Source organism: Lutjanus erythropterus, chromosome 10 (assembly GCF_056507025.1).
Source record: "Lutjanus erythropterus isolate fLutEry1 chromosome 10, fLutEry1.hap2, whole genome shotgun sequence".
In the NCBI taxonomy this organism is placed as follows: Eukaryota; Metazoa; Chordata; class Actinopteri; order Lutjaniformes; family Lutjanidae; genus Lutjanus; species Lutjanus erythropterus.
Window position 1 is genome coordinate 31,349,467 of NC_139326.1, and position 26,836 is coordinate 31,376,302.

The following is a 26,836-nucleotide window of genomic DNA, read 5'->3' on the forward strand; positions in this document are numbered from 1 at the left end:
TTCTGCTTTCCTTCTTTAATATAATAGAACTAAAGTAGCCAGCCATGACCTAAGCATGAATTGTCTTTGGCAATGAATGTTTGAATTATGTATGTACAAACTGCAAAAGTTGTGTAAGTGCATATTGCAAAATGAAAACAACATACCACAGTCACTAGCTGTCCTGGGCTGAAATATAATAAAAAATAATTAAATAAAATAACTGAATATGCAATTTCACGGTATCTTTTGTCAAAGTCCAGCATACAAGACATTTTTTATTGCAATATCGCAGTACTGAATGTGTAGAAATGTTAATAAATATGATAGACAAAAACAGTGCTACATTATGTCATGCATTAGCAAACAAAGAAATCTATGACTTTGACTCTTGTGCTCCTCCGTCTCTCCCTGCAGACTTGTAAAGATGTGTGTTTTCCTGTGTTTTTTCACATAACATGCAAAAGTGCAATTCCACAGCATCAATACCAGACACAATCCACTCTGCAGCTAGTGGAGATGTCTTTTTTTTTTTATATCCATTTGTCCAGAGTTGTCTTGAAACCCTGAGAAAACACTGCCCCCTGACCTGGCTGGCATGGCCAGAATGAAACAGCATGAAAGATGGGCTGGAATGCTGCTGGAGAAAGCAGGGGTTCAACAGCACAGCCACTGAGAGGGCTTACAAAATGTGGAGAGGCAGCCCCTTTGTTGGAGAGGTATACTTGTGAGAGAACTCTCAAGCAGCATAGGCTGAGGTGATGTCTGGCCTTTTCAGCTACAGTAGTGCGAAGAGGACTGTGAGGCTTTGTTTACGAGCTTTATCGCTCTTTTATTAACTGTGTGGGAAGTCTGCTCCCATAGCTTTTACACTTTGGCGAGATTAAAGTTGGGAGAATGAACTGAGATCACTCTTTGGCATGGCTACATAAACGAGGAGTGTCCTGCTGATTGGACAAATACCTACTTTAGTCTGCAGTATATTCAACGCCATCCAATGTTCCTCAAGTTTTAGGGATAGTCCAGATTATTTGAAGTGGGGTTGTGTGAGGTACTGATCAATAGTCAGCGTATTACCTCCAGTAGATGCCTGTCTGGCCCCCATCAGTTTGGGAAGATCTTAATCTTAGAGGAAAATCAATAACACTTTAATCATACGCTATATTTAGAATATTTTCACTGCTTCATGCAGCCTTTTCCAATGGGAAAAATTGCTGTTATACAACCCAAACCTGTCAAACTCAATGTCAAATCAGTAATTTTACCTGACAAATTGTTGGTCCTTGACTGCTTCAGTGTGTTTGTCTGTTTGTTATTGTATGACTTCAGTGTTAAAAAGGACAGTTTGGATTCACAGAAGTCACAAAATAACACAAACTAACTAACAAATTGATTTTAAGCTTTGATATTGTGGTTCTTGGCAATATTTTGCATTGATTTCAGGGTTCTACACCATTTTCAGGGTTGATATTGGGGTTCTTTACCTTTTTCAGTGTTAATATTTGGTTTCTTGATGATTTTTAGCAATAATATTGGGGTTCTTGAGGATTGTTAGCAGTGATAATGGGGTTCTTAGAATTTTCTTGCATTGATATCAGGGTTCTTTATGATCTTTAACATTGATGCCTGGGTTCTCAATTGTTTTTTGCATTGATTTAAGTGTTCACAATTTTCAGTGTTGATATTGGCATTCTTGACAATTTTTAGCATTGATGTTGGGGTTCTTGATGTTCTGTATTGTTTTCAGTTTTTTTTATTATTATTTTTAGTGTTGATATCTGTGTTTTTGCTGTTTTTCATGTTCATCAGTGGTAGCTTCTGTACTGGTGCTCCTCTCTGCTTCTTCAAACTGAAGATGTTCCAAACGACATCTACAGTTACAGTGACTCTGGATGAGAACCTCATACAACCCCACTTCAAGTAGTCCAAATTATCCCTTTAAGCGGTGGATATCAAGTATCATTTTAATGTCCGTGAAGCATTTTGAAATAAAACTCTTCCCCTCATCTCATCCCCTCCTGTCCACTCCTCCACTGACCCCATTCTCACCCCTACAGCTCACCCGAATGTCCAACAGGTCCTGCACACCCCCTGCCCCAGCACTGTACTGGAACTGTTCTAAAGCTGTCAAAACACCCAGCTTCTCACACTCCCCGTGTCCACAGAGAGTTCGCCTCAAACACACACCATCCTGAACGCTAACAAACACACACACATGCAACACACACTCAATGAAAAACAGTCTACATGCAGGCCCGTACACTGACACAAGTAGGTCAGAGCTGCAGTGGGTCTTCTAAACAGTCCTCCAGCACCGTGGAACTGATAACAGTATCAAAGATTAAATTCTACCTTCAACCCTGACACACACACACGCACACACACACAAACGCACACATGGACAAATATTGCTGCATGTATGTAGATCTTCAGTATGAGATCATTGGCCTGTTTGTTTGGCAAGAGGATGATATTGGCACGCATTGTTGTTTTGCAGAGGGACAAGAAAAATGCAGCAATTCAGGAATTTAAATTAGTTCCTCTGGGAAGAAACTGCAAAGGTCAAAGGTCAAGGGTGAGAATGGAGTCCAAAGTCAAATGAGCTTGTGGGAAACTGGCATCTGTAATGAATCAGTGGTAAAAGAACAGTGAAAAATTCACAAATGCACATACAGGGTCAACAGGGTTGGGAATGTTACTTTAAAAATGTGATCCAATACAGTTATTGTTAATTACCTGTTAAAAAACACAATAAATATGACAATATTAAAGTGTAAATCTGATTAAGTCTGTTCTTTCTAACTGTAATGAAACACATTTAACTTTTTTGGTATCCTAATTACATAATCCCATTATATGTAATCCGTTACTCCCCAATCCTGTACGTCAATCTCTGACTCTGAATCTCTTTTTTCATTCCCACACTTAATCCCTTTCTCTCTCTCCGTCTCTGCCTCTGTCACACAAACACATGCACACACACACACTTTGACATGGAGAAGTGGCTGAGATGTGTTGCCAGAGCCGGCACCCTGGCATGAAACAGAGTGTGTTTTGTAACAGCCGGCCTATTTGGCGATGGGTGATGGGCATGTTAGCAGAGTGTGAGTTTAAGTGAAAAACATTCATCGCCAGATAAGGCCAGAGAGAAAGTACAGAAAGACACAGACAGGCAGAGTTCAAGAGACAGCGAGAGGGCAGGGATATTGTTTACTTGCTAAGTTATCAGTAGATTGTCTTATCTACAGGCGGTTGGAGAACTCCACGTGTGTGAGCAGCTGTTGTTACCTCATTATGTCCTAATGAAGACATATCACTCCAGTGCGCACAACAGAAGAAGACAAACACTAAGATGGAGTAAAAGAACACAGCACATTAGTCAGAAGCTATTGAATGTACTATTTCTTGTTATTTTGTGCTTGAGAGACTACCATTGTAATATTTTGTAAAAACAGATCCATTTTGAAAATCTCTTTATGTAGGCCTAATTTCATTGAAAAAGTCTCTGGCAGTCTATTTTGAATTTGATCAGGTCACTGACCCTCTTGTTTTGTTGCTATTGCCTTTATTTCTGCATTCTTTTGGAGAACTAGAGACCTCAAAAGTGTACTGCCCGATTTCAAAATGAATTAGGCAATTTTTAATTTAAAAACTGACAATTTTTGGCACCCCAAAAAGCAAGTACGTCATGTACTGAGGTTGGGGCCTCTGCAGCGGCCATGAGTCCACTTCCAGCCTGTGGCCCTTTGTTGCATGTCTTAATAACCCCCATCCCCACCCCACCCCACGCTGAAGTTGCTGCAACTACTTCCAGCGGGTCCCCTTGCTGTGCTTACAACTTTGTCTCTTTCTCTAACAGACATGCAGGTGCTGCTACTGCATTTTCAGCATGAGCTGGATGTAGTGTACCGACCTCTGACCCCCCCCCCCCATTGCCTCCGACGTCTCTTGGACCACCACATCTCTGACAGAGAATGCGACCGAAGTGGGCAGCAGGTTGGAGAAGACATGGAGGGCGCATTCAGCATTATCCCCCTACAAGTCAAATATAAAATCGAATAATTCCTGCCATGAGGGTCCTCTTCCATGGAGGCCGTCATGTTTCAACACCATGTTTCTGAAGAGGCCCAGAACAGACAAACCAAACACTGGCTCCCAAGAGGGACTTCCACATTTTTTGTGAGGTTTGCAGCCACCGTAGGTTCTCCTATATGACTAGAAAGGGAAGGTGTGGCGAGGTGTTTGCGGTCTACAAGCTTAGCACTAGATGCCACTAAGTCCTACACACTGGTTAGGTCAAAACTTTAATTTCATTTTGCACAGCCTTGGCAGCAATTTAAACAAAAAATACAATTTGACCTTAACGGTGTGTGAGGTATGTACAGAGGTATGTAATTTATTGTGTACTTTTAGATCATCAGTCATCCAGTACTATTTCTATTTACAAGCTGCTGTCATAAAATTAGAAAAAGTCATGAACTTGAATGAGTTATGATAAAGATTTATGAGCTATTAAACTGTATCCAAGGTCTCCAGCATCCCAAACAGAAGATTAGAGTCAAAACACCTTCCGTTGAAATACTTTTCATTAGGTATTATTCTCTCATTGATACAGAATGTGAACTGACGATCGGCTTGTGAGTCTGACTCCCTGCCTGCTGATAAGTGTTCTCTAACTGACACTAATACTGATATATGATCAGGTCAAGTCTGTGCTGGTGATGATGGGCCGTGATGGTGGAATATGTCGGGAATGTAAAGTGGCTCGAGGTCCTGGGGCAAAGGCTGGATAGTGGTGGGAATATCTGAACAGGATGGAGGGTGGGATGAGTGAAGGAGAGAGGCAGCGCTGGTGAGGCTTTGTGGTGGGGTAGTAGGTGGTGGCGGTGGTGGGGGGGGGGGCTTCTTCGTGTTTTACTGCCTGCTGTCCGCCTGAGAATAAACAGACCTCTGATTATGATATTAATGCCAACTTAAATGTTTCACAGTGAGGTGCCTGGCTTTTGCAAAGTGGTGCCTGGTATGAACAAGAACACAGCGCAGCATATTTCTAACTGTCCCAAAGTGGCTTCCCTCAGACTGCCAAAACAGCCCATTTACAGTCATGTGGCATCTGGCGCACCCAGCCACCACCAACAAAGGTACATCTGCCACCTACATCTTCTACAAAGAACTCTCTATAATCTAAGAGTTTTCTATAATCCAAGGGTTTTATCTCAAAACCACCGAGGAGGTTCTACTGAGAACCCTCTTATATTCCAAGGGATTTATAAAGAACCCAGACAGGGCTGCAAAAAGCTGAATGAAAATGTTCTCTTTCATCCTAAAATGGTTCTTTATGAAACCCTTAGTCTTACAAAGAACCTCTTTCTGAAGCAAATGATTCTGGGTAGAACCTCAGCTCTTCAGGAATAACCCTTTTTAGAACCCTTATTTCTAAGAGTGTATGTTTCTCCCTCACTCAGAAGTTGTAAAAACAAGTAGGGAACGTTTGCTAAGAAATTCCAGTGATTCCATGGAACATTTTGTTTGATGAATTGTTTTGTTGTTGGTTTCAAAACTGTGACTTTAAGTTTAAGTCTTTTTCTTCCTAAATCACCACCTGAGACAGGGGTGTACCTGGGTATAGACAAGATGGACAGGGGGTTTTGACAGGCTAAAGTGGAGTGGAGGTTCTAAATTCTTGAGTGAAACAAATCTTCCATTATTAAGACAAACTGTGCATAACAGAGATAGTCTAAAGTCATAATATTCTGTCGGCATTCTGACTTGAGGGGATTGAGGCATGGTACAGGCATGCCTTGCTTGTCTTACTGGGCCTAAATTCATGTTTAGACACATAAAGACATACCTATATGCAAAGAACTCAAAAAAATAAACGTTAAGGCACAAATTAACAGGCTCTACCACTGACAAACACAATTTTAAAATCACATCCACACACGCAAACAAACACACATGCACACTCTCTGCTGGATAGAGACACACAGGTCAGTAGAGGTGCCTCTTAAGCTGTGGCTGTCAAGTGGCAGGGCTAATCTTATTAAGGCTCTCTTCAGCTGCAAACTCTTAAAGTGATAGTTCACGTCGCTGGAAAATTGGCACATTTGAATCCAAGTATATATTTAAAATCTGAAGGGTTTCCATTTTGTTTGCGCACAGTTCATCCTGCATTATATGTCCCAGATGGTTGGGTTTCACACTGAAATAGGTTCACCAAAACGAGAACGATGGAAAATTGTACATCTGCATTTAAATATCCAGAGACATTCTGTATAGATCACAGTGTCTGGTTGCCTCATAAGGAGACACAAGTACTGCATAGTGCGGTTATTGCTCCAGCAAAGTGGAAGATCACTTTAATGACACTGGGAAGGGAGTGCTGGGCCAGTTAGGGGCTCGGTGTGTTCATTGGCTGTGCAGGGATAAAGATGAGCTAGGGGCTTAGGTCAAGGTCCTGGCTGGAGATGACGTCAAGGTGCAGTCTGAGAATCAGGTTGAGGAATGACACAGATAAGGAAGTGGGGATGGAGGTCAGGACGGAAGTGAAAATAGGACCAGAGGAAGCTGAGAACAGGTTGGCAAGGGAGCCAACATCAGGACACACACTGCAGAAGCAGATAAAGACAACAGCTGTAGAGAGAAATCAAGAAACTGAAATTCTGATGTGATCTTGTGGGCAGACCATTGGGCCTGGTCTAAAATATGAATGGTATCTGGGTCTGCTGTAGTCAGTGCATCACTATTCAGGTGGTCTAATGCAAGCAATATTGAGCATTTGAATGCCAAAGTAAACAATGGTAGAATATCCTGTAATTAACCATTTGGTATTCATCTAGATTTTCCATAAAAATTTTGGACCACCCACCAAATGCCTCTTTTGAGTCTGGCAACAAAGCTGATACTGAAGAATACACCATAGACCATAGATATTAAATAGGAGAAGGAGCTTCTTTCTAATGGCCAGCAGGGGGCAACTCCACTGGTTGCAAAAATAAGTCCACCTGTATGTAATCTTATGGCAAAATTACCCTACTTCTCACTTGATTTATGACCTCAGCAAACAGTTTCATAATGAGTTTATGGTCTCGATCGTGAGTTTCAAGTCTTCAATACAGCATGATGTTTACTTTGTAAATTAGAGTCCCATTTAGAGTAAAGCAGACAATTAGGTTGGATATGCTTTAAGGCGGGGCTACCATTTGATTGACAAGTCATTCTCAATGAGTTTGTCCAGTGCAACACATGGGGCTCAAGAAATTCAGACCAAACTGCCAAATTAAATGTTAAAAAAAGAATATGTTTTCATGCACCATTTAGCTGTAATATAAGAAAGATTGTGTCCAGGCATGTGCCATCATTTTCTACTGAACAGACGAACCAAAACCAAGCACAGTCCAAGTGACAGTATGTCATCCACCAGCTCCACACTCTCGTCCGTACTGCACATGCTCTGGTTGCAAAATCCAAGATGGCGACCCTGACAATGCCAAAAATTCGAAACTTCCGAACGGTAGTCCACAAAGCAGTGGGTGACATCACAGTTGGTTCACACTTGAAGAACAGACAACAGACCCAGGATGATTGTGTGATGCTGACTCATCAAGGTCATAACAATGTCAAGCATCTCTGCTATATCATGTCTTCAACAAGTTTAACAAGTCTAATCCACTGAGTATGGTCTGTATCCCACATCTGATTAGATTTTTAACACTTATTCCCCCAACACACCACGGGTTCAATGTCAGGTAGAAATTGATCTAATCTTCCAGATGTACTCCTCAGTAACTTCTTAGTATGTCCTGTAGTCAATCTATCAGTAGAGATACAGTTTTGTGGAATACCTACTAAGTGTCCTAAATGGGATGTTTCTCTCCTGGAGCTTGTTAATATGGTGATAGCAACGATAAGGTTAATAACCCACATGTTAAACAAAGTGGTGTAGGTGTCAGACTTTTTTGCACCCTACCTCTTCTAGTTTTTGCATTTAGTTTGATCTGTTGTGGCTAAAAGCACATTCTCTTACATTCAAGGGGCTGAGTCTAAAGTTTACTAGTGACCTGTGAGGTAGCTGAAAAGCAATTTTCTATTAAATTTCACTGTGGGTCGAAAAGTCACCACATCATTTTGGTCATAAATTTGCAGGAAAGAGGCAATGTGCCACCCAACAACAAAAATACGAGATACACTATAAAGTGCTGTTTTTATAGTATTTCATACTCGGTAATGGTGTTGAGGGGAAATATTTCCTCTGTGTTAGCCTCAACTGACCCCACAGATGCATTAATTCCGTTTTCAATGATCACTGACATCATGCTCTATATCACTACATACTAGAAGGCATCTTTAAGAGCATTATTGATCAGCCCATTAATGGTAGATCAATGGGTAGCAATAACAAAGTACAGTAATCTAGCAGAATCTCTGTCCACCAATGCAAGGCATTGACACTTTACTGCTACCTGTGGTGATGTTGGGAATGTTGATAACCTCTGTGAACCTCAGACAGGTCCACAGCCACTCTCACACCCTGGTGAGGATGTATCAGAGTACACTCTGGACTGGGGTCAAGACCAGACAACAGACAGGAAAAGGTGAGGGAGGGCAAATGGAGCTTTCAAGCATGGGACAAAAAAGGAAAAAGTTATTTGCTCATTGAAGCTGCAAAATGGAGCAACTTGTCAGCCATGTTGCTCAATTTATAACTCTTTAAAAATGCATAAAATGATGAAATGAAATTGTGCAAAGTTCTGACCAATGTGACAGTAAGCAGGAGGAGGGGAAGGGGTAAAGGAAGAAATGCTAAAGTTGTGAGGAGAGAGATACATTTGGCCTCAGCACAGGTCAGTCAGTATTCCAGAAACAGCCTGATCAAACAGAGAGCGAAGCCAAGCCAAACACCTCTGGACTTCAGTCTGGCACAGAGAAGCAGAGCTGTGGCCCTGCCGAGATCACACTGCACACAGTCAGTACATCAACCCAGCACACTCTGCAAAGTACTGTACAGCAGAGGTTACCAACCTTTTTTGGCTTGTGACCCTTACAAATGAAGCAGTCTGTCTGCGATCCCTCACCACAGGTTGCATAATGTACTGTGGTGACCAGTTAAACTAAATACATATTTTTGTCTTAACTGTCGTGCCCTTTATCCATCTAATTAGTTTTGGTGTGAATTGCTGAGTTTCGGAGCTATCGTCCGTAAAGATCATTGCCTTCTCTCAAATGTAATGAAACTACATGGCACGCTGCTTATGGAGGTGAAAGCTCTAAAATAAAAACATTTGAAAAAACTCAAGAAACAGCAATGTCTCTTTCCTGAAATCTTACCCAGGTTACTCAATAATCTTCAGACCTTACCAAACAATCATAATCTTCTGATTTATCCCAACTACAGCCTGAACTACAGCCTTGTGTTGGAAACTGATGCTGCACTTCTAAAAATGAGAAAAGTAATTGGCCAGGTACTGATCCATGAGGCACTCGATGGAAGAAATAAGAGGAGGTGGATTAAGAATCACCAATGCTCACACAAAAGTTTCTTTTTGAAAGACCTTAAAGATGTAGTAAAACAACAATAGATATGTTCTGAGTTTGTCACACCACAGAAACACCACCCATACAAATTTGAATGATTTAAAAAAAATTGCTAAGTATATAAAATTAGGTCTCCAGTCGGGGCATGTCCACTCCGCTGCCCCTGTGTCAAACACCACTATGACCTGAAAATGACCAGAAACATGGATGTTCGATCTAGCAGCTTTACTGGGCATGTCCAGACATGCTTGACCCACAAACGCCAGAGGACAGTGGCAGAACTTTTTTTTTTTTTTTTTTTTTGGTCTTCTGTGTCCCGTTGTTGTTAGTGGGCTGATTTAATCTGAGTTTTCCCTTCTAACTCCAGAACTTGTTAGTACATAATTCTTAGTGTTTTCAGCAGATATGTTCCAACATGCATAATGTGTTTAGAAGAAACACTCCCTTTTTCCTTTGCAGGGACTTAAGATGTTCTATTAAAATTACACAGTCAGCAACAAGATCTAAAAATAATAAAATTTGTTTTTGACTACTGTTAGATGCTAAAAGAAAGTCATTAGGAACTCTAATGAGAACTGTCTCAGTACTATGACCCACCATTATACCTGACTGACATATATGAAAAAGTCTGTTGCCATTCATATGATGAATAAGTTGCCCATTTTTTTCAAGACCTTAGCCAGGAGGGGTGGCTTATAGACATTGGGTGGAAGTTATTTAAACCAGCCGGATTATCTATGACATATCAGTATTGCCAGACATTGCCAGATATGGAAATGAAATTGTTGTATGTAACTAAAATAACCAACTTTGTGTATTAATATAAAACATTAATATCTACCACTATGTTTCCCTTTTTCAACATGACTAATCCTAAATAAGTACATTGGTATCAGGCTAAGAAATCCAGTATCAGTCTGTCTCTATTTAAAACTGTAACACTGCTGCTCACAGATACAGAAATAGAGAGGAGGAAACGGAGGGGAGGGAAAGAACAAGAGTGTAAAAGCAAAAATCACAGTCAGTCTCAGACACAGACAGACAAATAAACCACATTACAGAGAGCCGAGGCATAACAGGAAGGTCCTCTGTTGTGTTTACTTCAAATAGCCTGCATGTTGTTTATCCATTTGTGCTGCTCTGTTAGTTAGAGTTCCTCATATTGTACTGCACTTGCACAAACAAAAACAAACCTGTTGTGAGGTGCAAATCTTGCATCTCAGAGACAGAGCATAAAAAAGCATTGCATTTGTCTCAGTGGCAATGCAGTTTTGGTTTTATCCAATGGGGCTTTGACGCTGACAGGTCAAAGCATTTTCTCACGCAGAGGAGCCCTGCAATCTTGCAGCTGGCCTGAAAACACAAGAAATGACCAAATGTAGAGATACCTGACAGCAGTGGAATGCAATACCCTGCACACTGTCGAAATGGAGGTCAACGTGTATCTTCAATTGGCATTTAACAAGAAAGAACATGCTTGCACAAACGCAGCTGATACACTGATGCATATTAGACATCCTAAAATAGTGTGATGGAAAAATCTATACTGGTGTCCGGTTATTTCCACACTGGTGCGTTGTGGCCTGGTGACACAAGCGGCATACAATAGTCACCACCGCACACTGTGACCACATGTCATTCACTTGCCAAGCTGCAGCACTGCCACACAGACTTTAATCATTTAAATAAGGGCAAGGGGCAGCGGGGTGGAAGCTCTTTTGGATGGTGCATTACTGTTGATCCCAGCTAATCCCAACCACTTGTGAACAGAGGTCATTCAGACCAGAGAAATGTTCAGATGAAACACACTGGGATACTGGGCAATTTTTACGCAAAATGTCACTTATACTCATCTCAATGTGCCCTGTGCAATTCCTTATGGCTTTTAACTATTTAGTTGTCCCTACTGTATTATGGTTCATTGCATCAGGGGGGAAGTAAAGGCAATTTAACAGTAAACCATAACAGCCATAATGGACAATACACCGGAAATCAATATATCTGCATTACATGACCTCCGTTGAGAAATGCATCAGTATTAAGTGGCACATGATATTAAATAGGAATGAAATTGATTAAATATTAATGTGGAAATGAGAGTGATGTATTCTCATGAGAGACACAGAAAGAAACAAAGGGGGAGATTTTTTCATTGTGAGACTGTATGACTGGGTTGAACAAACAAAGATTAATTTAATCTAAGATTAGAGTTTAGCAAAACTTGGTTTAAAATGAGTGAATCCAGATTTAAAATTAAGCAGAGTTCTGTTGCAAAAATAGAAACTAATCTCAGTTCAGTAAATGCAAATTTAGTGATTTAAACTGAAATTAAATTGGGTTTAATCCATGTGGAGACGTTTTCTTACCCAAATAAATAAAAATTAATTTTGAATGTTGTCAGGATCTAGTAATAATCTAGTATAAGTGAGGGAGGAAAACTGCTCTGTATTCCTTAGCACAATGTTACAAGAAAAAAAAAAACATTATATTGTTTGCTAACTTGCTAAAAGGTTAACAAAACGTCATATTGTTTGCTAGCTTGCCAAAAAGCTAGTTGGCCTTCTCATGACGGATAAGCAGAAAAACACTGTATTCTTTCCCTCTGAGAAAAAGGAAAATCAGCGTAGCTAAAAGAAAGATGATGCTTCATAAAACTAAACAGAGTTGAGGCTGTCCTCTTCATGAAACTAATCATGGCTGATTTCCAAAGTGATGTATAACTCACAACATATACCAGGTTTCAGTGTGTTGCCCTTGAAGTGCTTTACAAATACAGCTGGTTTACATAATCATGCTTATCCATTGGACTCTCATTTATTGCAAGAAAACACACAATAAAAGCAGAGAAGCAACATGAATTTTAAGTTTTATTAGGTTATTTCTTTAATTTGTTTAAATTATGGGAAAGGTCCCTGAAGTATGCAATGGCTAAAAATAGATCAGAGCTGAAATGGGCTAACCAAACCACATAATAACTGGTGAGTCAACTTCAGATTTTAATGGAGGAGTAAACCACAGAGACTGACAGCATCTGCAACTTGCTACCCTCAGTCATCTAATCTGATTCATCCATTCCTGTGTGTGTGTGTGTGTGTGTGTGTGTGTGTGTGTGTGTGTGTGTGTGTGTGTGTGTGTGTGACTTAAGCTATTTTCAGGGACAAATTTCAGACACAAGACCAGTCAAGTGGAGATGGTTGGTGCAACTGGAAAAAAACCTGTGTCCCTAGTGTGGAAAACCTGATTTTTGTGTCAGCTGCTGAGATAAAGGTTAAAATAAAGGGATAGTTTGGCTTATTTATTGTGGGTTTGTATGAAGTACTAGTCAGTATATTATCCACAGTAGATGCTGGTCGACATACCGCCAATTTGGAGAAGTAGCAGGAGTACTGGTGCAGGAAGCTAACCAATGCACTGCTGCGCACAGGGTCAACAACAAAACATATTTTTATATTTAAGTGGCTATTGTTGCTGACCCCACCTACTGCAGCACATTGCTTAGCTTCAGTGCTGGTACTCCTCTCTGCATCTCCAAAATGTGGACGTGCCGACTGCCATCAACAGCAGCTAATACACTATAACTGACCATAATATGTACCTTATACAACCCCTGATTAAATAATCCAAACTATTCCTTTAAGGTTAAGGGTATGGTTAGGTAAGAGAAGGGTTAGGTTTAGGCAAGTACTGGTTATGGTTAGGGTAAGTCTCCAGGAAATGACTGTAAGACTGTGTAATGTCCCCAAAAATGACATAAGTAAAGATGCCTGTGTTTGCATGTGCGTGTGTGTGAGAGAGACAGACAAGAGTGTCAGTCAGGTTGCATCAGCCTCCTGAAACTGCAAAAAAAAGGGGCAGCCCTCAATCAAAAGGCATGTGGGCGATTACGAGTGCAAAGACAACAATGTGTGTGTGTATATCCTCCTGAGACCCGGCCCATTCATTTATGTCCTTTATAATGGACATTCTGTTCACCTGCATCTTCCTTAACTATTTGAAGTTACCCTACCAACCCCTATAGTGTTCTGTAGAGGACATCCTGGGCTTTCCAGTGATGTGTCATGTTGTGGGATTGCATGCTGGGAACTTTACTTTCTTCCTCTATGAAGATGGCCGCCATACCAACAAGCACATTTTATGGAAAGAGGAGAGGTAAGTCAAATATTCTTTATTTATTGCTATTTTTACCATGATAATTATATATATTCTTGTTCATAAACATGTTAATAACAATATTTTTACATCTGAAAACAGTTTCATTATTTCTGTTTTGAAATAACAGTCATTTAATGAATGTCAACTGTAGTGGACACCAGGACCATTTTAATGTATTTAATGACTGCACATTGTTGTAGGAGAAAGAAGTGAAGCAGAGAGGATTCTATACTGGATAGTAGAAGGAGATTCAGATTTGGAGCTTTCAGATGAGGAAAAGGATGAGGAGGATGAGTATCAGCCTGTGATAGGAGAAGATGATGATGGAGAAGGAGAGGAAGAAGATGCAGGAGAATCTGAGACAGAGTCAGAGGCAGAGAAGGAGCAGGAAAGTCGTCATGCTCTGTGGACCAGGAATAACTTGTATGTTTTATTTAGTTTCAGGCTAATGTATTAAATTTTACTATCATGTTAGATTATTGTATTGTGCTATGTGTAAATGCTGTTAAAATATGCAAGTTATCTAAAAATATGCTTATAAAGATGGTCAATAGGGAGTCATATCACATCCATGACACTGAAATTACTGCATTAATCCAAATGGATGTGAAACAAATTAACTGCTACTCCTTTTATTAACTTTTATTTATTTGTGTTTTTTTCCATCCATCATAACAGATTCACACCTGTGCTACCTGGGCTTCCTGCCAATCAAGATGACCCCAAAATCCGTGAATACTGGAATCCAATCCAGTACTTTTCACAGTACATAGATGACAAAATCTTTGAAGATCTGGCAGCTTTTACAAATCAAAGACAGCTCCAAACTACAGGAGTGTCACTGAATACTACTGCCCAAGAAATCAAGAGTCAAAATGTTTTGGAAATAAAAACAGCCTGAGAAATCTGAGCCGTTAGCAGCAGTGGTGGACAAAGTACTCAACCCCAGTACTTGAGTCAAAGTATAGATACTCCTGGTCAAATATTACTCAACTACAAGTGAAAGTTGCTCAGCCAAAATTTTACTTGAGTTAAAGTACAAGAGTACTCGGTTTTAAAAATACTTAAGTATTCAGAAGTACATGTTTTTTAATAATACTTAAGTATTCAAAAGTACAAATTACAAAGTACATTTTCTAATATCAATACACGCTGTATTGTTTTCATGATGCATTTACAGAAGCTTGTAACTCTCTGAAACCATCTAATGAAGCACCGACTTGCTTGTAGAACCACTCTGCTACACAAAGTCTATAGAAACACCTCTAAAAACTTCAGCATAGAAATACAATCAAAACCAAAAGGTACAGCTATTGTCATTTTCTGATGCAACTGTATTAAAATCATATCATAAAAGCAGATTGAAGTTAACTGTAAGGAGTTCTCCAAGTCTGTTAAATAACTGAGATTTCTTTCTGTCTTCAGAGGCAGTATATATACATGAATTATGTGGTATTTTTCACCCTGATAAAAACAATCCAACTTTAAAAGCTACCTGGAATAATGAATAATTATAATAACATCTTGAGATTTAATTTTGTCTTTCTCCTGCCGTCACCATTACCGCTTTTTGTTTGAATGAAAGAGGGAGAGCTTGCTTGTTCTTGTTACAGAGTGCACCTGGACGTATTTCCACTTTTACATCAGTCCCATTTGAGAGGAGCTACTGTGATTGGTTTCCTTTTGTGAGGAACACAGCATGTGACCAACTGCATTTTAGAAAAGAAAAAAAACACCAACAGCTGACTTCAAAGCTCAGGCGAAAAGTAACAACAGCCTTCCTACAAATGTAGTGGAGTCAAAAGTACAATATTTGTCTTTGAAATGTAGTGGAGTGAAAGTCAGAAGTTTCCAAAAAAACAAATACTCAAGTAAAGTACAGATACTCAAAAAATGTACTTTAGTACAGTACTCAAGTAAATGTACTTCACTACTGTCCACCACTGGTTAGCAGCGGGAACTAAGTAATGAACTGCTGTGGACAGGGTCAGCAACACTGTTGAACTGAATACATGTTTTACATTACATTGTAATGAATTATTACATACATTTTGTCCTTGCAAGCAGTAACAGAAGAGTGATACAGAAATGTATTGTATTTGTTCAAATGAAATGTGTTCTTGGGTGAATATCACTCTAAAGATATAATCTGCTCATTTTTTCTAATTTTCTAAATTCAGTTCTATTTTCACACGGATATCGTCCTGTTGTCCTCTACAGTGGACATGCTGTGAAATTAAAATAAAAAATATATTCAAAAAAATTAAAATTGTAAGGTGTTTTTTTAGGCCCAAATATATAGGAAATCACAAAAAAACAGAAATTGTAAGACACTTTTTTCCCTTGGTTCTCAGGAGGATATAAATAGACGTGAAGGGAGACTCCTAAACCTGTGGGTGCGTTCAATCACAGACACAATTACACATTAAAATCCTGTGGTTTCATGAGAGCCTTGGCCAACACTGAAACTGGTCTGACCCTGATTAGCAGGAATGGCACCCTTGGGCGTTTCTCTCACTACAGATTAGTTTAAAGCCTCCGGCTCTTACTAGAGAAGAGACGTGAGAGGCATGTAGACATGCAGAGAGCGTACACATGTGTCAGTGTGTTTATTATGTCTATATGAAGGTGTTTTGGTGTGTGTGGGTTCGGGAGTTCATATGCTTCTCTGTGTGAGTCATTGTGGATGTATGTGTGCATGTCTGCTAATGAGTTTGGGTGTGTTGCAGGATGTTTGGATGCTGCCCTGTGATGCTGTTTGGGTGAGGGGAGGGCACAGCAGGGAGCGGTGGAAGATGGAAATGTATGGCAGCAGCATTCAGAGAAATGAGCTTTCTGCAAACAATGAAAGCAAAACACAGTGGAAGCCACATGTATGATGATGCTCAAATGCTGAAACCTGTTGAATATGCGCTTTGTTTACTGCTATCATTTCTTGGTGCCTTTAGGATTTATTAGGACGTGCTCGATTTAATGTATTCTGTCAAGATTAGGGTAAGGTCAATTTGGTTATTGTTATTTAACATATGTACTCACCGATGAATGGTTTGCATTGTTGTATCTTATGTAGGGTTCTACTTATTCATTGATTGATGCTGTGCTTAACTTATTATGCAAATGTATCTCTGTAGGTTAATTTACAAATGTAACATGTAAATTTGGGAAGGTAATATTTGTACTTTATTTTGTAAGAATGCAGTGTTTCAAATATTGCTGTATGTATAATAGCTAATTGTGTTAATGTCTTTTTATTGCATGTAGGGAATGTGTTTGGTTTCAGACTAACAACCACTCCCATTTTAAGATGGCTTCTCACTGATACAAACTGTTTGTCTGATGAAGGTCTAGTACCGAAACACCACAAATACATTTTATATCACAAGTTAGATAGTGTGCAGGAGTTATTAAACACATCAGTTTTTGTGCTGATGATGCAAGTAGCCAATAAGTGAGCCACAGAGTGTTGCACATGTGTAGTACCCATTGGGCAGCAAGTACAGATGAAGTTTATGAGCTGAAGTGCAAGCGAGCACTTCAATTAACCTAGAAACAGTTTAGATGAGTGGCATTAGAGGATGTGGGCAAAACTCAAATTATGTATTGTGCAATTTGCAGCAAGCTTAAGTGCACGGTGGATAAAATGGAGTAATTTTTCAAAGGAACATCACATTTCCGAAGAATGATGCTCAAGTGCCATAATAAGAGCCGACAACATCTCTTGAGTGGCAGCTTAGAGAGCCGACCACCCCTGCTCTGAGGCGCAGCTTCTGTGAAACACTGAGACAAGTCAGGTCATCATAAAACTGATAACAATAGCCTATGATGCTTCAAATAACATTAGATTCTAATCGATTCTTTGATAATGATCGATAAGTATAACAATTTGAATAGGGGCAAGTAAAAGTTGACTTTGGGCAAGTATATTTCAAACCCATTGGAATCCTGCTAACTATAGTTCTCCATCACATTTATACATGTCCCTTTAACACATGACACAAGGCCAAATGTCAACATGATATCAAGCATGTGGTGGCACCTCACAGAACTTTCACTCTAATTTTTCATGTGCAAACAAGAAAATGAAACTTTGAATAAACTCTACCACTCTGTGCCTCACTCTCTGTCTCACCCAATCACAGCCGATCGCTGTTCCTGCTGAAGGTGCTAATTGGGGTTTCTTAATTCTCAATTAACGAAAGCCACAGCAGCTGAACAGTGTGTGCGATAGGATGCAAGTTATTACAGGAAGGCAGGTGGATAGACAGGCAGACAAGAAACGTGAAAACAAACAGGAAGACAAAGAGACAGCCAAGGCTTGCAGGCGTTGAGAGACACTAGAGATTATCACTGCATGTGAACAACACAGAAGCCAGACATATGGGGCTGTTTGCTCCCGTACAGACATAAAGTGGAAGTAGTTACTGCGTGGGTTGGGCTTCTTACGTCCTGTAGGGTAGCATGGACAACAAACCCATCCAAGCACTTATATACCATACAATACAGTACATGCACCAGTATCTTAATAAAACCCTCAGACGACCTCCTATGGTCTGAAATGCAATCTGTGATTGCAGCACATGTGCACACAAATACCTAGCTGGCATATCGTCAGTCATATGACTTTGGAGCCAATTCACCCAAGGGGATCGGCTTTCCGCCACAAACGAGGGGAGCAGATGCTAAAGAAAGAGACACCCAGGGATCAAATTGCATATAGAGTTGCACACATACAAAAATATGCATGCATAATCATACACACGCAGATACACAGGAAGATATATTTGTAGCAGTGATAGACCCACACTACCATGATGCACAGAAGCAGAAGCACACACACACAAACACAAACACAAACAAGAACATAAATAGAGAGGAGCTACAGCCAAGCAACCAAGCTGTGCCTCTTGGTGTCTGTGGCATAACACGTCTTGTTCTGCACACAAATGCAAGTGCCCACAAACATAAACCCAGTAATCTTTATTATTGATTAAGACACATTACGTTTGTGCATATTCCAGTCTAAAACCTCAGAGCCCCCCGTCAGACACTTTTTTAAATATCAATCCACCAGCCATTTTATTTAAGAGAACAGGCTTGTTCCTCTTTGGCTGGAATGCTAGCCGACCCTGAACCTGACCCTGTCCTATCTCCGGCCTGCGGTAATCTGTCACTCTGAAGCCACACAATGTCCAGCATGTGACCAGGTGGAGTTTCCTGAAGACAAGAAACAACCACTAAAGTTGAGATTTTTTGAGGTGGGTTTAAGAAACACACATGCAGTCCATTCCTGGAATGATCAGGAATATTTCCGGCATGGGGTCATGTGTGAATGGAAGCAGGGAATGGTACTCGGGGAATGGTACAGTCAACACTGCTGGTATGGCTGTGTTGTGGCACAGGACAAAAACAGCTCCTCACCCGTCATATTCCAAGTGGGAAGTAGCAAAGTACAAATATTTCATTACTGTAATTAAATAGTTTTCAGGTATCTACTTTACTTGCACGGAGTTTTTTTCTGCCAGCTTTTTACTTTTACTCCCTACATTTAAACACATATATCTGTATTTCTACTCCTCATATTTTCAAAACAGGCTTGTTACTTTAGTTTTAATGCATTTGAGGTAGTTACTAGCTGTGCCTAAAAGCTTAGCCCAGAGCTGTACTAGGAACTACGTGTGTAAGAGTTGTCATATACAAGGAAAATTGTGTGTTTTTGTTAATTAATCACAACCCAAAGCACACTAACCATTAAAAAAAATGAAAGAATTCTTGCTGCGTAAAACCTTTGGCCCAAAATTCTCTCCTAATGTTCTGTCAGCAGTGATATTGTGTAATACACCTCCCTATCAGTGCTGCCATCCTGTACACAACCCCCCCTCCCCCTGGCCTCAGACCAGTCCGCCTGAGCAAGCGTCCATGACCGGATGAAGACACCCTCCCTGAAATGAACCGGCTCTCTTATCTCCTCTCGCCCTCTGGCCATGGTCCGGCCCTGCCCTGTCCTGTCCTGTCCTGTCCTCACTGGGGGACGCAACACCTTCTTATCCAAGTCTCTCACCACACACACACACAAACAGCTCAATCCCTCACACATGAGCTGTCTGGCCTTGTAAAGGTGTGTTTTACCGCCTACACACTAGAAATCGTGAAATATAGACATGCAGGGTATTGGGATAATAAAATAACACAGTTGCAGGCATATGTGTGTGATTTTACATCAATGTTATTTTTATTCTAGTGTACCACTGTTCCATTGCATAAAACCATGCAGGCTAAGGTTTCCCTTAAATTTTCATCTAAGGATATCTTAGGAAAAATGAGTGCCTAAGGGGTTTATGTGTTTATGCACTTAAAGTGAAATAATTTGTGGAACATGAGACAGTGACTGAATTTATAGTGAATGAGGAGGAGCAGGAGCTACAACATTTTTTTTCCCTCTTCTCTTTATTGTCCATTTTGGAAAAGCTAGCTGAACAAGCTAACTAAGTGTGTTAGCTTATGTAGCTAACAATAATAGCAACAGTATGTCAGATTTTGTTATATGTCCAAAACCTCAGTATGAAATCGATAGTAGACAAGGTGCATACTCATCGAACACACCAGATGGTTACACAGGACCATCTGGGAAGTCCTCCTCAGAAAGTGTTTGGAAAAGGGCAGGTACTTTCAAATAAAACACTTGGCAGGTGATTGGATGAACCATCTGTCTATCACATCTAACATGGGTTTACTTCAATACAGTGTACAGTATGTGATTTCAGACACTGGATCAGTCTAAACACTTCGGCAAAGAGACAGCCTACAGGGCTTTATGCAACACTCCGAAGTCAAACCATTAGCTTTGGGAAATTTTTTGCTTAGGGGACAAACTTTGAAACTTAAGATGGTTTATGCAACCAGGCACTGACTAAAAATGACATTTGTTTGCTGACTGTAATTCAGACCAGCTGCAGAGGCCTATAAAGCTAATCATACTCACTGACACACGTACAACAAAAACAGAGAGAGTGGGAGTGTTGGTGACACAGCGCGGTGGATTACCACATTTGAGGAAGTTAATACAGATGTTCAACAGATTTTTACATGTGGAATCATTTTTTTTTGGTTTGAGAAGCTAAGAAGAAAGCTTTTTCTGCATCCTTGAACATTGTGGGAAGAAGGGGAGGGTTAACTGTTTCTATTTTGATTTCTCTATTGAAAACTTTATAATTTTTCCCGTTCAAAACTTAAGAGAGGCAGCAGGGAAAGTGAAAAATGTGTGAGGTGAACGAAGGTTCAAGCAACATGTTTTGCCCTCTGACTCATTATGTTTACAGTCAAATGCAATCTAGCGTCTGACAATACTCTCCTTCTCACTTGCTCTCTCTCTCTTCGTACACTTTCTCACTCCCTCAGCCTGCTCTGCTCTCATTTCCCCTCAGCAAAAAAGCCCCTTCGCGTCCCTCTTCCTCAGGATCTGTACTCCTTTTTACTCCATTCTTTCTGCTCTCCACAGCTCTATTTCTCTCCTATTCATTCTCAGTTCTCTTCTCTTCTCTTCTCTTCTTCTTCCCATATACAAGGCCTATTCTTACTCCTTAACTTTCCCCTTTCTGTCTCGCTCTGCTCTCTGCTCTTGCATACACATTCTTCGCTCACTGACACCCTGTTTAAAAAACAACCAAAGAGGCAGCCAGTAAGAGAGAAACAAACTGTACAGTTGCCATCACCAGCACAATCGCTCGCTTCTCTCTCTCTTTCTCCCCCCCACCACGTTTTCTCTCCTTCCAAAACTTACTTAAGAGGACAAACATCATGTGGTGCTGGTAAGAGAAGAAGACACTGTTGTACGGCGACTGTGAGAGTCTGTTAGTTTTTTGTTTTTTTTCCTTTTCTATGTATGAATGCCTGTGTTGGCCTCTATGGATGCATGGGTGTGTGTGCATTTGAGTGGCCCTATATGAGGACAACTTTAACTCTTTAAAGGGATAGTTAGGTTTATCTGATGTAGGGTTGTGTCAGGTACTTATCTATAGTCAGTGTATTAGTTATGGTAAACAGCTATGGTAGATCAGTACAATCCCAGTAGAGAGGCGTAGCAAGAGCAAGCTCAGCAATGTGCTGCAGTGGACAGGACCAACAACTGTATATTATATGTATACAAATGTATATTAGCTATTTAAAAAAGGTCCATCTAAAAAAGAAATCTCTATCAGAATAAGTGCACACTATATTTAGAATGTTTTCAGTGCTTTACTTTGCCATCAGACAACTTTTTTTCTGATGGGAAACTGCCATTTTATAAGCAAAATCTGGCTCTCTCCAAACCAACAAACTCCATTGGCAAAAATCACTCATTTTAACTCGCAGAACATGGAAGCTGCTGCCTCGATCTGTTAGTTTGTCTGTATTCAGTGAATCCAAACTAACCGTTTAAAACACTGACGTCAGAGAATAACAGAAACTAACTAACAGATCGAGCAGGGTTTGGTCAGATTTCTGTGAAATGTAGTCAGTTGCTACATAGAAATTACATGGAAATGTTTGTAATTAGTAACGTAGTCCATCAGATTACCAAAAAAGTAACCTAATCTGAATACTTTTGGATTACTTTGGATTGCATCAAAGATTTAAAATACTGCAAATTACACTAAAAAAGACTTGATGCAGCCACAAAAATGAGACTTGTATTTTTGTGTACAGTTCTTTTTTGTGGAGCAACTGTCTCAGAAACCCTGTATGTGATACATGCTTTTTTGAGTTATTAGAGCATGTTTATTATAAAAAATCTAATAATTTTAAACTTGGAAATGTTATCAAAAATGTAGTTGCGCAATCTTTGATGATATAACTGTGATCTGATTACACGTTTTTGAAATGTAATCTCAGTTGATAATAGTTAGTTTTTTGTACTATGATTATGTAATCCCAATTATATGTACGACAGCAGTATATTGCTAAGCTTCCTACACTGGGACTCTACTGTAGCAATGCACTGCCTATGGATAAGCACCTCATACACCCCACATCAAATAATTAATAATTAATAATTACAGCTCTCCATTCCTGCATATATACATGCATGCACATACAAACTATCCACTCATTCTGGATCCAGCTGTAAGGAGGTGTGTGCTCGAAGCAGACTCTGTTATGTGTTTCTGTGCACATGTGACCGAATGTGCGCGCAAGATATTGCTCAATTCACACAAAGACACAGCTTCTTATATGACTCCCAGCTGTGTGGACTTGGCCCACTCGTCGGCCATCCAGCAGCCAGGAATGTTTGGTGTGCAACCCTACTGGAAAGCCCCATTTAACCACACACACACACACACACACACACTCACTCACACAGCCTACTCTGGATTCAACCTACTCCTCTGAGCAGGGGCAGACAGAGGGACGGGCCTCACCCCAAAGGAAGAATGGTTCAAATTCCACAGCTGATAGAAAAACACAGAGGAGTTGGACGGAGCCGAGGAACTGATGTCAGCTCTATCAGACCATCCCCCCACACCCACCATCTGTTCTCCGCTCACAGTGCAGGAAAGAATGAAGAGAAAGGAGCCAAAAAAAAATTGGAAATATTCAACTCTTGTGGGCATTGGTGGAACTGATAGCTGGATGGCGGTTTGGCTGTTGTCAGAGATACCAAGTTTCCTTCCATACTTTGGCCTTTGTGGGCTTTAGCAGCCACTGTTTGGCTCTGTGGACACTGAATGACTCCACTCCCCAGCTATGTCTTCAAGCTGGACTCTCATCCAGGCTGCAGGTGGTGCTGATATCTGATTCTGTATTTAACCAAGACAAGCAAATAAAACTTTTGCAACATGCACTGACTCACCGACTGATTAATGTATCACAAAAAGGAGCCTGATTAAAGTACTACAGAACAGACCTGAGACAGTTATCTAATGCAGCCTTTTTCTAAATATTCCCACAGAGAAATACACAGCGTGTGAGAAGGGAGTAAGAGACTTATGGTCAGATGATATTAAGATTGTCAGCAGTTAAGTCAGAGATGACAAACTCATTTTAGTTCATGGGCCATGTACAGTGGGCCGTACAAGTAAGACCATTGCATAATAAGCTATAAATAACAACACCTCCAAATTTTCCCCTTTTTTGGTGATAAGAAGCACAAGTACATTCTGAAAATGTTCACAATTAATGAATCATCTATTTACAAAACAGATGATGAACAGTCTGTTAAGCTAGTGTTGTATTTTACTTCCTCATGATTCAAACAACTTGTCGAGATCTGGAAAGTCTTTTAATTTTCTGCACATTTCCACTCCTGTTCTTGAATCACCACACAACTTAAGTGGAAGCCAGAAGGTGAAATTATCCCCGGTCTTACAAACCATTTACAAATCAAAAGTTTTGGAAGTGCCTTGGCAACAGGGTTCAACCATGAAGATGTCTGCAGATTATTTTTTATTGAAGCTGCTGATTGCAATATTTTGCACAATGTTCAGCATCTTTAAATTTGACCACAATACCTTTTTATTGTTTTTGCAGAGAACTGTATTCTGGACTGCAATTTTTTACACTTTGCAAAGTCATCTATGCTGGATAGGAACCAACTGGAGGGCTGGTTCTGGACCACGGGCCATATGTTTAGCACCCCTGATTTAAGTATTTAGGCATCATTGCCTATCATCCCTTGTTGTAATATTGTGAGACTACTCACTCTGCCCCTTAAAAGGAAGTTTTTCCTCACCACAGTTGCCTTAGCGCTTGCTCACTGTTGAGTCTCTGTAAATACAGGTGAGGGACTTAACCATTACACAAAGGTCAGCAATTCCCTAATACCCCAAGCTACCAAAGGCTCCATAAAATGTGTGAGAAACTTATGGTGAAGAAAGTGTTCTGTTTGTTTGTTTTTAACTTTTCGCTTATTAACTGTGTCCTTCTTTTCTAATCCAAACTCTAAAATGACATCAGAATGATTAATTCATGAGTGTCTCAGGGTGTCTTGGACAATTCCATGATCTTAATCATCTGCAGAAATTATTCAAGAGTAGCCAACTTGTGTAAACAATCAGTTTGGCTTGGTGTACAGACTGCTAAAAAAAACGACCCCAGCAGTGCTGAAAAAAAAAGAAGGAAGTGGGAGAATTCTAAAAGACAAAACCCACCCCAGCCCACAGCCTGTTCACCCTGCTGCAGTCTGGCAAGAGATACAGAAGTATCTGCTGCTGTGCCACCAGACTACAGAACAGCTTCATTCCCAGAGATGTGACACTCCTCAACTAATCTTCCACACTTATTCAAGGGAGACAGTAGGGGATGTGGAGGGGCCCGTGTCTGCGATTGCCTTAAAATGACTACATCCGCTGCAGTATTTAATAATATAAAGAGTACAGTCTACATCTGCACTATATGAAAATTTATGATATGATAACTCTGTGATGATTTAGAAAATTTACTTGATTTACTGGCTATATTTTAAAAAGAAAAAGGAACCAAAGCATAACAGAAAGTAAAAGTTTTCCCCAACTGCTGTTTTAGGACAGAAGCCACATGACTTTTATCAGTGTGAAAAATTGGGTCTGCAAAGTGACACACCTCCATATAAACGTTAGTTTTCACACAGTTGTAAGCATTAAACATAAAAAAGTTAATAACTTCATAAGTTTTTTTTGTTTGTTTGTTATGTTTTTAAATTTTTGCAAATATGCCTTAAGACGTCTGAGCTGATATTTCCCAAAAAGCTTCGCACACTGATATCCGGAGCAGATGTTTAAACAGATGTTAAAAGGCAGTTCAAATCCAACCTGAGCTTTGTCGATAAGTCCGAACTAACTGAACCGTCATGCAGCTTATTTCTCCACATGTGCTCTGCATTGTGCGCCGTTTTGCCGTCGCGAGCACAGTTTCACATCACAAGTTAAATAACACAGTACAGTAGTATGTAAAATAATTCCTCCCACCTTTGAAAGACATCCACCTCTGGAATCAGTTCAGATCTCTTTCTCCTCGACGTCCACTCTTCAGTTCACACCTCTCCTCCGTCTGTCCCCGCTGCTCTTTTCCCTTCACTTTATTCTAGGCAGCGCGTCTCTCTTCTCGCTTCTCCCCATTAAACTGCAAGGCACAAACACATGCGATCACTTCAGAGCATGCATTCCTCTGGATGACAACATCTAATCATAACTCACGTTTTAACCCTCATTCCCTCTCAGCCCGGACTTGAAACGTCCTCAAATTATCGGCTTGCTCTCTAAATGCGCGTGTTTGGTGAAGAAGATCTGCCAGAAGTGACAGAAGAAGAAAAACACTCCCGACTTTTGCAGCCGAGAGACGCCAGGAGGAATGTAATTACATGAAGACTGCTGCATATTGCAAAACCTGCAGACATGCTCTTGTTTGCTGCTATTGTGCTGCTGCGCGATCAGTCTGGGCTGGTGTCCGCCTGTGGTCCTGATGCGAGTTTTTTCCACGTCCCTTTGTTGTTTCTGTCTGTCACACCTACAAGGAGGGAGCACATGGAGGAGGGGACCCTTGCCTTGGCTCGACTTTCTTTTGTCTCTGTTTGTTTTTGCACAGCAGTGCTGCTCGACATGGCTGGATGACTCTTTTTTTTTTTTTTGTCTTAAATAATGATTCGACTTTACATCAGAGGGATTTCTTTTTTATCAGCTCGCATGCATCTCATCCTCGTCACATCTGTCTGATCTCATCTGATCTCGTGTATTTGATGTTTACTTCCCATGCTAAAAAATGACACCCTAAAATAAAAGTCCGTTTGCCTTTTGTTCTCCCGCACCTTCTTTGTTACTATCCACGTCCCCCTGTCTCACCAAATGTCTCGCCAGAAGTTTTAGTCCTCGCTGGGGAGTGGGCTTCACGCCGCTGTCTCTGTCTCCCTGTCTCTCTGTCTCCTCTCCTCCCCTCTCCTCCTCTGGTTGTCTCTCCCAGGCTGTGGCAGGCAGAGCCCAGTTATGTTTCACTCTAGACCAGCCTTCAGCCACAGCACGCCAGCGTCTGTCAGGCAGCGCAGTGACGACAGACTCGTTGCTAGTCACCACTGCCACACCCATCCATTCATAAAGTGCAGAGTGCCATCCTCCAGCAGGACGGTGAGGACGTGACCAGGAGCTGGTAAAACATCACTCATAATCCTACAGACACTGAGGAAATGGATGATGTTCTTTTAAAGACTCATAGTTGTGCATCTCATATT

General features: G+C 40.5%; 1 protein-coding gene across 4 annotated transcripts in view; it reads right to left on the reverse strand.

The window, feature by feature from the left end:
* Positions 1 to 26,607, reverse strand: part of rhobtb4 (Rho related BTB domain containing 4) — a 64,789-nt gene extending 38,182 nt beyond the window's left edge. Inside the window, exons 1-3 of one of the 4 annotated variants that reach the window (XM_084729035.1) lie at positions 26,454 to 26,607; positions 25,584 to 25,737; positions 3,268 to 3,326 (exon numbers count right to left, since the gene is read on the reverse strand). In XM_084729035.1, coding sequence (XP_084585161.1) covers positions 3,268 to 3,272 — 5 coding nt within the window. In that variant the 5' untranslated portion in view covers positions 3,273 to 3,326; positions 25,584 to 25,737; positions 26,454 to 26,607. The other 3 variants (XM_084729037.1, XM_084729036.1, XM_084729038.1) reach the window with 3 other exon arrangements.
* Between the last annotated feature and the right edge of the window lie 229 nt (positions 26,608 to 26,836).